General features: G+C 51.9%; 1 protein-coding gene across 1 annotated transcript in view; it reads left to right on the top strand.

Moving 5' to 3' along the window:
* The window catches only part of SDK2 (sidekick cell adhesion molecule 2), a 272,507-nt gene extending 259,674 nt beyond the window's left edge, over nucleotides 1-12,833 (top strand). Inside the window, exons 45-46 of the mRNA XM_082439834.1 lie at nucleotides 612-10,857; nucleotides 11,582-12,833. Of these exons, the coding sequence (XP_082295960.1) occupies nucleotides 612-965 (354 nt within the window). The 3' untranslated portion in view covers nucleotides 966-10,857; nucleotides 11,582-12,833. The remainder of the gene's footprint in view (nucleotides 1-611; nucleotides 10,858-11,581) is intronic.
* Nucleotides 12,834-13,164: the final 331 nt, after the last annotated feature.

The raw sequence follows: 13,164 nt of genomic DNA, 5'->3' as shown, positions 1-13,164 counted from the left end.
AACCTCGAAAACATTACACTAAATGAAAGAAGCCAGACACAGAAGCCATATGTGGTGTGATTCCGTTTTTATGCAATATCCAGAATGGATCAATCCATGGAGACAGGAAGTGGACCGGTGGTTGCCAGGGGTAGGGGTCGGGGGGAGGTTGGGGAGGAAGGAGTGAGGAGCGACTGCTTCGTGGGTACCAGGTTTTCCCCTGGGGTGTTGATGAAGATGTTTTGGAATGAAAAGACGTGACGGTCGCACAATGCCGCGAATGTACCGAATGCCAGTGAATCGTACGCTTGACAGTGGTAAACCTTATGTAATGTGAATTTCACTTCGATTTTTCATAAGAGGTTAGAACTCAGGTCTCTGGTTCCCATGGAGGGTCCTCAGGCTCTGTGCCAGCCCTGGGGTAGAGACTTCATACACATCATGAGCTCTGAAGGCGCCTAAGAAGGTGGGCGTTATACCCCCTTGGCAGAGAGGGGGCTGAGAGGCCCACAGCCCCGGGCTCGGAAGTAGCTGAGCGGAGATTCAGATCACAGTGTTCTGTGCCTGTCAGCCCTGGTCTTGCTGACCTGTCCCCCGGCGGCCACTGACACCCCGATTCTCTGCCCTCCCAGGGAAGCGACAGCGAGTACGAGGTCGACCCGAGCCCCCAGAAGGCCCACTCTTTTGTCAACCACTACATCAGTGACCCCACCTATTACAACTCCTGGAGGCGGCAGCAGAAGGGGATCTCGCGGGCCCAGGCCTACAGCTACACGGAGAGCGACCCGGGGGAGCCAGACCACACTGCCCTGTCCAACGGCAGCAGCGCCCAGCAGGGCAGCCTCTTTCGGCCCAAGGCCAGTCGGACCCCAACGCCCCAAAACCCCCCGAACCCCCCGAGTCAGCAGAGCACACTCTACCGTCCCCCCAGCAGCCTCGCCCCTGGCTCCCGGGCTCCTATGGCAGGATTTTCATCATTTGTTTGATGTCATCCTCGTTGTCGGAAGAGGAAAGAGAAAGAAAACACAGCACCAAACTCCCCTTCCGCCCCTCCTCGCACCGCCTGCCAGAAAACAGAAACACCAAGAAACCAAGTCAACTTTTCACCTCCTGAGTTTATTTTTCCAGAGATTCCAGGGCCAGCAAAGCCGGTGTTGAGAAGGATAGAGAAAAACCACGAGAGGACGTGTGTGGCTTCGAGATTGTGGGGTTTGCTGCTCCTTCGGGGGGCTGAGCAGAGTAGGGGGGCTGGCTGCGGTGGACACGAGTGGGTTGGGCCCCTGGAGGGAGAGGGAGGGAGGGAGGGAGGGAAGGCAAAGGCTGGAGGGCTGTAAGGCGGGCGTGGCTGGTGGGGGTGAAGAACCTTCTGGACGTCCAGCCGACTGCTCCCTTCCGGCATGTGCTGGAGCCCTGGGCCCGCTGCTGGCCGGTGCTGCGCCGGGATGGGCATCCCTGGGGGCAAAGCTCCCCTCCCCCCTGCACCCACACTCCCACCCCACCCTGTACAGCCCTGCCCCTCACCCTCCACTACCCCCTCCCTTGTTCAATGTCCCCACCAAGCATTTGGTTTATTTAGAAAAACGAAACCAGCTGAAGGATGAGAATTTGTCTAGCTAGCTCCTTGCTCCTAACAGACGTTCCTGTTGTGAACCCGAGGAAGAGGGCCCCTAGGGGCTGGGGAGAGGTCCCCCCGCCACTGAACCCAGCCATCCCTTTCCTTGAATTCACTTTCCTGAGCACAGACTAAGAGAGATGAACTGGGGGAGCAGAGATGGGGGCACTGGCCCGGCATCACTGGGAAAACTGGGCATAAGGCAGGAAGTCAGGACCGGAAAGAGGAAGCTTGGACTTTCCCCTTTCTTCCAATTCAGGTACCACCTGACCCCCTTCTTAAAGGGAGAGGGAAAAGGGAGTTACAGAGACAAGGAAATTCAGCTTCTGTGGGGCTGAGGGGCTAAACGGGGGTGAGGCATCACCATGGCAGACACGCCCCTCTCCCTGGATAGGCACCTTCTCACACACACACACACACACACACACACACACACACACACACACACACACACACACACATGCACTGGCAAGGAAAAGGGTCCAGAGATCCTCTCCAAGAGAAATCCCTTTGGGTCCTCCTAGCCAGCAGGACACTCACTTTCAGATCTGTGTCCCTCGTTCTCAACCCATAGCCCTCTGTGGCTAAGACCCCCGCCTCCTAAGTCCAGGGGCCCAGGAGCCCAGGAGCCCAGAGGGGCGGGCCAAGTCTCTGGTCCCGAGGCTGGATCTCCCAGCACCCGATTTACAAAGTCAAAGACCATCCCAACCCCCATTAATGTCTTCCAGACTCGGCTCAGCCTGCCAGAGCTCAGAGCGAGGAGGGGCCCCATCCAAACTGAGCACAAGCTTCCAAGATGCACAGCCAGGCTGGCCGGGAGGAGCAGGTCAGATGGGACCAAGGGACGATTATAGCTGTTGGGAGACAGAGCTTTAAAAAGCTACTTCTGGTGGCCTGCATCTTCCCATCAACTCAGACCTTCCGGATGCAGGAGTTTAAGGAGGAGCCTTTCCAGCTAATTCCCTGGGTGCGCCCCACCGGCCCTGCAAAGCAGCCAATCCCCCAGGGTCGGGGATGGACCGCTGCCTCTGGGAGAGGGCATGGCCCGGCTGGGGCACATTTAGTGCATCTTGGGGCCCCTTAGTGGGGCAGGGCTCCCTGGAGGCGCCAAGCATGGGCACTGCTGCCCTGCCTGGGAGGAGGTGAGGCCCCATTTTGAGGGGTGAGGAGAACAATGGAGGATTTGGGAAACAAGCCAAGGAAGGAGTGGGCCTATACACCTCCCCACCGCCCCGAATCAGGTTCCTGGGGTGGAAGCTGGGCCAGGGGCCTGAGGAAAGGGCACACCCAGCTCTGGGCTCCTCCCCAGGCGCTGGGACCCCCCGGAAACGTGATGGGGAGAAGTTGGAAGATGGCTCCGTAGACGGGCTGACCCGGCTCCGAGGTCCAAACAGCAGCTTCTCCACTAAGGGGGTCTAGAAAGGGAAGCACAGTCTTTGCCCCGAAAGAGGACACAGGCCTGAGGTTCTGCCCCTGTACACATCTGGCGTGTCCCTCGGGGAACATGCACAGCTGCGGGGCATGTGATGACCTGCTGCTTTCTCTGTCCTTCTCTCTCTCCCCCCACCCCCCAACAGTCTCAACCTTTTCTCTATCTGCTGTGTGTTGAACCATTTAAAGCCCTTCCCGGTTCTTGTTGCGAAGCCCAGGGAGGGATGTGGGAGGAGGAAGCAGGGGTCAGTAGAAACGCTCTGTACGCGTGTATATATTTCACGAGGCCAAATTCCCTTTGCCTTCCGTGAATCGCCTTGTTCGTTAAGATGCTTGCCCTCCCCTCCCCACGTGCTCCTTCACACCCATGCTGACACACACACACACCTGGGCTCGTGCACACACACGCGGATACACACAGTATGCACAGCGTCCGTGTGTCCGCAGCCCCCTCGGAGGGCTGACGTCGTCTCCTGTGCGGGGCACAGGCAGCCTGAGTCACTCGCACACGTGGGGCGGGCTGGGTTCTGTTGTCTGAAAGGGCAGAGCTCTTAGAGGAGCTGGGAAGGCGGGCCGGGCAGAGGTGAAAGTCCCAGCCTCAGTCCATCCCCACCCACCTGAAACGGAGCCTCCACTGCCCCAGCCACATCTGGAAGCCCAGGTCCCCAGCTGTGGACCTCTGGATTTCTAAGAGGACATCTCTTTGCCCTTGTTTACATACCTGCTGGGGCAGCGGCGGCTCCCGACCCCCATCCAGGCACCTGGCCGCTTTGGAAAGGTGCGTGGGCACTGCCCACGGGTCACAGGGAGCCTCCCTGACCTTTGGTTTCTTGAGCCAGTGATGCCAGGACCCGTGTTTGTGTGACACCACCTGAAGCGGGTTCACGTCGAGACACTCGCTCCCTGGCTCCTTTGGCTTTGCCTCTCTGTGCCCTCGGGAAATCTGGTGTTGGACCCCGCAGCTCACACTTGGCACACCAGGGCTGCCTTTGCCCTCCTGGCCACACCCTCCTGTGTTCACTTCAGCTCCACACCCAGACTGCCAAGCTGAACCAAAAAGCTGCTCCGGGTTCCAGAAGCACCTTCCTCCCAGGGCTCCAGGGAGTTTGCAAACACACGCTGCCTCTCCTCCAATCGCCCCACCTGACACTGCCGTGATTCAGAGGAAACAGGGATGTTGCCGGCTGCCCCGCCCTGCGCACGCTGGCCGGAGGCCTTCTGTCTCTGTCCACACCTCCCTGGGCAGAGCTTTTAAAGGTGCCAGAGCCTCCCCATAGCCCACTCTGGGCAGGGGCTTCCCTCACCTTCCCGTGGTGCACATCTGAAGGTGCCCACACTCGGTGAGGGGCTGGAGGGGGAGGGGGGACCATCTGAACAACAGCCGCCTGCCCCTGAGTGCCTCTGTGCGGTCCTGGGCAGCGGCAACCCTGACCGCCACCTGAGCACAGGTGCCCCCTTGGGACCACCCCCCTTCTCTTTGTTTCTGTAAGAATAACCAAAAGCATTTAAATGTGTTACCTTCTTTTACGCATACAGACTCCAAAAACAAAAACCAACACAAATCTTTATTTTTTTGATTTAAAAGATACAATGAAAAATTATGGGGAGAGTATTCATTATGGCAGGTGTCTATCTGTAAGAAAATATATATATCTATATATCTATATGTCATATAGCTTGTTAGCAGGTTTATTTTTTGAATGAAAGGTGACAAAAAAATTGATTTGAAATATATACCACGAGAAGTCCCATGTCCCGTCAAACTGGTCAGTATTTTATAAATAAACTTTTTTTTTTTTTTGGAGTCCTGAAGCGACGTTCATTCTTCTCCTCCCTGGAGGATAAATGGGGATCCCCAGCCCCACATTGCTCTCAAGTAATCTGGTCCCCAAACCCCTTTTTAGCCTTTCTGTGGTGTAGCAGAGTCAGGGGTTCAAGTTTTTCTGCTTTCTTAATTCATAGGTGAGTGATCATCTGTGCCTTCAAGTGAAGTGCGCTGTTTTATTTATTTTACACTTTTAAGAGAAGAGCTTCTCAGATTAACTTCTCAGATTCTCAGTTAGAGGCAAAATGGTAATGATTAATAATAATAGTAATAACAATAGCTAACGCTTGTATGGCATTCACCCTGTGCCAGGCGCTGTTCTAATCACTTTACATTGATTAACTCATGGCATGCTTGTGCCCACCCCCTAGGAGGGAAGCTGGATCAGGGAGAATGTAAGTGGCTTGCCCCTGAGAATTAGAAAAGCCAGGATTTGTCCTAAAGCAGTCTGGCTCTAGAGACAAATGCTGACTCTCCGATGTGTGAAGGCAAGTTTCTTGCCCGTTTTCACTTTAATTTCGACAAAGCCAGCACCTCAGGCCCTAGTGACCTTGATGTAATAAGAACCACCCTGGCATTTGGTGGATCTAACATAGTTAATCCACCCAGATTTAGAATTAGGGCTGGAATCGCTGAATTTCTGAGTACACTGGCGTTAGAATAGACCACGCTTACCTCCCATAAATTAAGTCAGATGGATTTCAAATAGCAGAGAGAGAGTGAAGGAAAAATAATTTTAATAGTACATGTAAAGCCACTCAGTTTTACACAGTACACTTATTTTATATAGTCTACATTGTTTAATGCATATTAGACATTTATTCATAGGGAGGCCGTTCAACTAATCAAAACAATTAAAGCAGGGAATTTAAAATACCTATTATGTATGCACCTTCCCCACTTTATTTTTACTTAATACTCACAAATGTAAATTCATCCACCAATCTGTTCATGTTGGGTACAGCATTTTTCCTTTTTTTTTGAGAATGGGCTCAATGTGTAGAGTTCTGGTCTTTCTTACACATCTATAATATATCATCAGTGAACTCCAGTTTCTATCTCTTTAAAGTAAAGCAAAAATATACAGAAATTTTGAAGTGGAGACTTCCAGTTTCTGGCATGTGAGGAGCTTGGAAAGTGCCAGCCCGTCCTAACAACGGGTGGAAAACTAAGCAAATGGAAAAATCAACACCTCTTCTTAGATCCATAAGAGAAGAGAAGTCACAGGACCAACTGCTGCCCCTAAAATTAGGTGAATACAGAGAATCTCCACTTACCAGAGTAGAAATGATGGGTTGATATAAGAGCAGAATCCTAGATTTTATTACTCTTTCCCTAATATTTTACTGTTCTTGTCCCTGACTAATTCAGCACTCTTTTATTTTTGCAACTTTGCTTTATCAAAGTACTCCTTTCCCAAAGCATTCGATGTAGTTTTCAAAGAAATAATTGTCTTCATTCTGCCCGCCTATCCTATCCACTTACATCATATTTCATTAAATTACATAATTACTATAAAAAGCATGACTGGCATAAACAAGTTTGGGAACAGTGATGAGTGACTCTCTGTAAACATACAACTCAATTTGGTAGGAGCAAGAGAGTGTAGGCATCACACAAAGCAGGACATTAGCCTTCAGTTTCCAGGGTATGATGGGTTTCTTCATGTTCTGCAGAGAGAATCAATTAATATGGCTAACATTTGTTAAGTGGAGGTCAGATAAGAGACCTTCTGTATGTATTACAGTACAAACCCTGCACACTGTACTTTATGACTAGTTTTCAAGGTGGTTAAGGGATTTTCAAGGGCAATTTTGACCACCCATAATCTTTACATTATACACAATATGGAACCCAAGCCCCACATTAGCTGTGACTCCACACAACTGATTTGAGGATGATTGGTTAAAGGGTAGTAAGGGGAAGGCATTCCAAAACTGGAGTCAGAAGTGTGGGTTTGGTTCTAGAATGGTCACTTGCACACTGAGACTTGAAATGCCTCTTTTTTTTTTTTTTTCTTTTTGAAATATAGTTGATTTACCATGTTGTGTTAGTTTCAGGTGTACAGCAAAGTGATTCAGTTATACATACATATATGTCTTTTTTTTTTTTTTTTCAGATTCTTTTCCCTTACAGGGTATTACAAAATATTGAGTAGAGTTCCCTGTGCTATACAGTACGTCCTTGTTGGTTATCTATTGTATATATGGTTGTGTGTGTCTGCTAATCCCAAACTCCTAATTTATCCCTCCCTCACTGCCCCCTTGAAGTGCCTCTTAGTTTTCTTAGGGGAAACGAGTCATCTACCACTAACCAGACAAGGAAATAATGAGATTTGAAGGAAAGGCTTGGACCATCAGAAGCGTGTCTTCCTGGTGGTAGAAGTGTGTTTGTTCTAGACCAGGGAGAAGCCTCATGGTATTCTGGAATTTGTCTTCTTTCTCATCATTTCTAATCCCAGACTGGCCCCTCCCTAACTGTGGCCAGTGGGCATGGACCTTGGCTGTTTCCAGCAACAATACCAGTCAAATACACTAGGGGGAAGAAAAAAAAAAAAAAAGACAATACCTTTCACCAAAACAATGAGGAAGGTAAATCTGCTGAGAAGGAAGGGGGAGGGGAAAGGAAGGTGCTTTCCAAAGCCAAGGAGACATCTGGTGATATAATGTACTGACTTGGATTATACATAATGTTCCTTCTCTCTACTGAGCAAAGGTAACCTCACCCGGAAAACATCAAAGAGACCTCTCAGATTTCTTCTCTTAGAAATCCCCGAGTTACCAACCAGGAAAAGCACTTTTGACTGGCAAGGCTAACCAAAAAGAGCTTGGGGTTGGCAGACCTGGGTTCCCACAAATTCCAGCTTGAGCTTGAACTTGAGTTCAACCTCCACCAGCCTCGCCTACCTCATCTGTGGAATGGGTGCAACTTCTACCTTTTCCAACCACAGACTCATGTAACGAATGAAGCGTAGGGAAATAACCTCTTAGACGGAGGTGACATCCTGACCATCCCTTTCCCAGTTTCTCTGTCCTGCACGTGGAAGGGCAGGTCCAGAACTATGAGAGCTGCTTTTTTTCAGTTTCCCAATCTTGATGGCAAAGCACTTTGGCAATGAGGCTTGGCTGGAGTCTGCAGATGGAGAAAGCAACCAATGTTTTTCTTTCTGTCATCCTAGCTTCTGGCAGGGAGGAATCACTTAAAGCAGCTGGCTCTGGAGGTTACAGGCATGGAGGAGGTCGTGTTAGGCTGCAGTGTAAGAAGCGGGGATGGGTCAGGGGCAGGCCTCAGGAGTCAGCTCCCGCTTGGTCAGCCCATTGGCTCCATCAGACTCAAGAAGGGCTGACCACCTGCCCCAAGGCTCCCAGCACAGACCACACTCACCCTTCTCAAACGCTGGCCCTGAGAGGCCCCAAGGAAATCCAGGAGGCCTTACCACTTCCCACTGGGGCCATTTGGGTTGTCTAAAGCCAATTGCTCAGCAGCTAAGCAGTACCCTGGGAATGGAAATAACTAAATAGTGTTTGATTCACTTTCCTCCCAAAGTTGACCGTCCCAGGCAACCAAGCCCTTCGGGTTGGGGCTTATTCCTACTTAGCCAGAGCTTCAGCCAGGGCCCAGGTTACCCCAGAGGACACAGGACGTCAAAGCCCAAAGAATATCACCCATTGCTCCAGAGGGTCTGAAGGCAGGGACACCCTCGGCCGTGACCTCTCTGGACTCTGCCCTGGAGGCTGGTGCTTGGACGTGGGACCAATCTAGTACCGACCTGACTCCGAACTGAACAGAAGGTCTCCTTCTCGTGGCAGCTGGGCGTGGGGGGCTGCTGCAGGACAGCGGGGGGCTGGGCTGGCTGCACCTCCCCTCTGTTCCAACTGCCTGCAGCCTCCTAGTCTTGGAGGGTTTGGAATCTGCTCAGCGGCGCCTTGTGGGACCCAGATAAAGTAGCCGAAGAATAGGGCCACCGCAGGTCCTGCTCTGCACCTATTTTCCTGCTGTAATTGTCTGTGGCGCTGCCTTTCACTTTGCTCTATAAATGATCTGGTCCTCCTACTGATGCTTGGTACTTGACAATGGAGGCAGCCTGCTGGCCCAGCTAGAAGCGCCTCCTACAGGTGGGCCCGGGGACGGCCATGTTGAAGGTCTGGGAGGACCCAAGGACCATCTCCTGGACACAAATGTGATTTGAGTGGTATGGAGGGGCCAGCAAGTCGGGTTTCATCCAGTGCTGGATCTTCTGCTCAGTTCGGCCTCAGCCAGGAGGGGATGCTGTGACCCCAGGTTCAGAGGGAATCTCATCCCCCTTATAGCTTTCTCAGATGCTTCGTTCTGCCACTTGCGGGTCTGTGCTGTCCCCAGGCCAGTTCTCCCTACCGAGGGCTCCGGGACACAGGCATGAATGTCTGGGGACACAGCCTTGCCCAGACTTTTCTGATGGAGGGGGTCTTGTTAATAGACTTGCCTAAGAGAACAAGAGATAGATCCTCCTTCTATAGAATCTCCCCGCCCCCATCTCCACACCCGCTCCCCAAGACTGACCAATTGTTTGTGACATCTGGTAGAAATCTGGGGGAAATCCAGGCTGGTGCTAGGCCATCTTCAGGAATCTTATTGGTCAGCATAATTGATATGGCAGAAAACACAGGCCTTGGATGTAGCAAAGCTGGGATCAACTTAGGGTTGACAGATAAAACACAAACCAAGTTTTGCATGGGACATCTTTATCCTAAAACGTTATGTGTCGTTGTCTGACATTCAAATCTAACCGGGCATCCTCTAGTTTTTATTTGTTAAATCAGCCACCTGGCGCAAATCCTCACTATATACCAAATGTGGGCATTCCTCCTCCAGAAAAGGGGGATGCTGAAAATTGCACCGTATCCCTCACCGAAAGCGTGTGGGTGTCAGCAGGGAGATTACCCGTGAGCATAACTTGTAAGCCATACAACACGCTACACACGTAAGGGATTATTGCCGTTGTTCGCGGATAAAATGACATTTATGCGGAATCATCGAAGAGCTCCTGGCTTCAAGCACAATTCTGGTTCAGTCAGTCCCGACTTCCACTCCTTTACCATCTTCTACCCTGCCTCAGGACTCTTCCCAGCTGGAAATGTCAGTAGGAAACTTCTGCATCTTAGAAATTTGGGGGATTTTGCAGGGGAGAGTTAAACTGCCTTTCTAGAGCCGTGTATCAGACATGCTGGAAGGCAACAGAGCAATCAGGTTCGGATCATTAGAGGAGAGTTTCATAAAAAGACCACTCACCACGTCGTGCTAAGGTTTGGGGGAGCTAGAAGGGGCACTGCTGGACCCAGGGTTAGGGACAGCTGGGTACCACTACCACCCTAAGCCTGCCGTGGCAGACAGTGAAGGAAGTTACTAGAACCTGCAGACAGAGAAGGCGGGATGGAGACAGATATCACACAGGGGCAGCTTGGCTGGAGAACCAGCCTCTCCCCACTGGCTCTCCTCCTGTCCTCCACCTTCCTGCTGGGGTTCCTTGTGGTCCAAACTCAGCGGGAAGTCAGGGGCACTGGGACACCATCCATCCAGGCCAGGCTCCCCTGGGGGACAGCGCAGGGTGGGTCCTCAGCACCTGTGCCTGCTGATGGTGACAACCCCTTGGAAAGTCCCACTCTGACACTCAAGCAGAGGAGAGATGCTCCCCTTCCTCCCTTTTCTCAATGTTGATCAGGAGTGGAAGTAGACCCAAGAGGCTTTCAGGAAGGTTTCACCAGGATAGGTGGGATTTTCTGGTAGGTTAGAGAATGTAAAAAGGTCTTTGACTTTTACGGCCTGTAACCTCCCGAGCCAGCTGGAGCCGCAGGACAAAATGACACCAGCTGATCTTTGTCGACTAGAGCCCCGCCCACCACTGTGCTGAAGGCGTTTTCTGCAGCCTTGCTTCCCTCACAGCAGGCTTACCAGGAATGCAGGAATTTCACCACTTCCCCGTTTAGCAGATAAGGACACCTAGACGTGGAGAGGCGAGGGACCTGCCTACTGGGTGAGTGCCAGAGCCAGGATCCCACCCCAGGCTCCCCCGGCTCCGCTGTGCCCCCTCTTTAACCACCAAGCAGCCTCTCCCCTGGTTCAGACGCTGCTGGGTCTGGAGGAGGAGACCTGGGCCCTTGGAGAGGCCTCCATCCTCCGGGTGGCCACAGGCCAGGCAGGAAACATTGTTTCAGGATAACAGGTAACAATGTCCTCAGGGCTGGGCAAAGGTTTTTCCATTCAGGGCCAGATAGTAAATGTTTCAGGCTTTTTCGGGGCCACGAGGCCTCCCTCCTAGCGAGGGAGCAGCCAGAGACAGTCCCTAAATGAATGTGCCTGGCTGTGTTCCAATCAAGATTTATTTACGAACACTGAAGATAGAATTTTCTATCATTTTCACACGTAACGAAATATCATTCTGGTTTTAATTTTTGCTGAATCATTAAAAAATGTGAACATTCTTCTTAGTTCCCTGGGCCACACAAAACAACCCGAGGTGATGATTCCTGGTCTAGTCGATACTTTCTGGAAATTTACAGGGTTGTGGTGTGACCCCAGATGAGGTAGTCGAGGGTGCTGTAGTGGGTTGAATGGCATCCCCCCCAAAATTCACGTCCACCTGGAATTGCAGAATATGACCTTATTTGGAAGTAGGGTCTTTGCAGGTGTAATTAGTTGAGAGGCGGTCATACCAGATTAGGGTGGGCTGTAAATCCAATGATTGGTGTCTTTATAAGGAGAGGAAAGGACACAGGAGACACACAGAAGGCCACGTGAAGACGGAGGCAGAGATTGGAGGGATGCAGCCACAAGCCAAGGATGCCAAGTATTGCCAGAGTCGCCAGAAACTGGAAGAGGCAAGGAAGAATTCTTCCCTAGAGCCTTTCAGAGGGAGCGTGGCCCTGCTGACACCTGGATTTTGGACTTCTAGCCTCCAGGACTGTTAGAGAATTAAACCACCCAATTTACGGTCAGTTGTTATGGCAGCCCTAGGGAACGGATGTGCAACATTTATCTCTGGGAGTTTCGGTTCAGTGGACTCACAGAGGCTGGCAGGGGCCCAGGACCAGGCATCTCCCGGACCTCGGGCCGCCTTTCCGCTCCTCCCCCAGCAGTCTTAGATTTCTGTAGAAAAGCGCCAGCCAGCCCTGAATTACATTGGCAATTATGGGATGCTTGTTTTCCTGTTTCTCCCCAACCTCCTCCCCTTCTCAAATTGTTTCCACCTCTAAGAGCCAAACAACAGTCGTTCCCTGAGGTCAGGAAAACCCTCACCGGCCACCAACCTGCAAAATATTAATCACAGATGCTGGTGACCGGAACTCTGGGGGCCTCTCTCCCTTCTGTGCTGTCACCGGGTAAGCACAGGGGGTCAGGAGAGCGGCTGGGGAGCAGAGGGAGGGCAGGGGGCTCATACGTGGGTGGGAGCAGGACCCACCTGTCTTCTCGACCTGCCATGGTGTCTGGTCGGTGGAGAGACTGGGCAGGCTTCTATCCTGGTACCTGGGACCACACACCCTCTCAAGGCAAAGATCCACATTCCCCCACTTCTACTACGACCTGACCACAGAGCAACCCTGGAGGACACCCAAATGCAATCAAGGACACACACAAATAAGAATAAGAGCTCACACTTAGCCAGACACTTTCCTAACTGTTTTGCATCAATGAACTCATTCAGTCTTACAAAGGCAGGCACGGAAACACAGAGAGGCCCAAGTAACCTGCCCCAGGTGACAGGGCCAGTGTCTTCAGTGACATCCCCAACGCCCAGGGACTGTCCAAGCTCAAACACTGTGTGTCCCAGCTTAAAGGGAGCTCGGCACTCCTCAGGGTAAAGGGGCCTACCCAGACCCTGTGGGAGACCCCAGCTGGAGCCCCTTCCTTGACTCCTGGTCCTGGACTGCTTCTGTTCTACTGTCTCTTCTGGGGAGAAAGTCATTGCTCAAGTTCAAGGCTCTTGGGATGACATTGAAATATGAGCGGCAACCTTGGCATTGTTTACTTTAGTGGCATGTGTTGTAAAGGGACTTAGCCCATAGCAAGGAAGATCCAGGAAGGCTCTAGAAGATGTGGATGGCTGGGCACGGCGGGAAGGCAGGGAAACCTCCTCAGAAGGAGCCCCCATGTCATTTCTTGGAAGGAGACCCGTGCGTGGAGGGGGGTGGGCAGGCGGAGGCGGTGGGCTGCTGGGGCCCCACGAGGGTGGCTATGACCCCATCTGTTCGCGTCACCCTGCCCTCTGTAATCAGCCAGCTGCCTGTGCTTGTCTAGCCTCGTGCTCCTGCCTGGACCAGTCCTGCAGACACGGGGGCCGTGA

Source organism: Balaenoptera physalus, assembly GCF_965194825.1.
Source record: "Balaenoptera physalus genome assembly, chromosome: 20".
NCBI classification, from domain to species: domain Eukaryota; kingdom Metazoa; phylum Chordata; class Mammalia; order Artiodactyla; family Balaenopteridae; genus Balaenoptera; species Balaenoptera physalus.
This window is presented reverse-complemented; position numbering and strand designations above follow the sequence as displayed.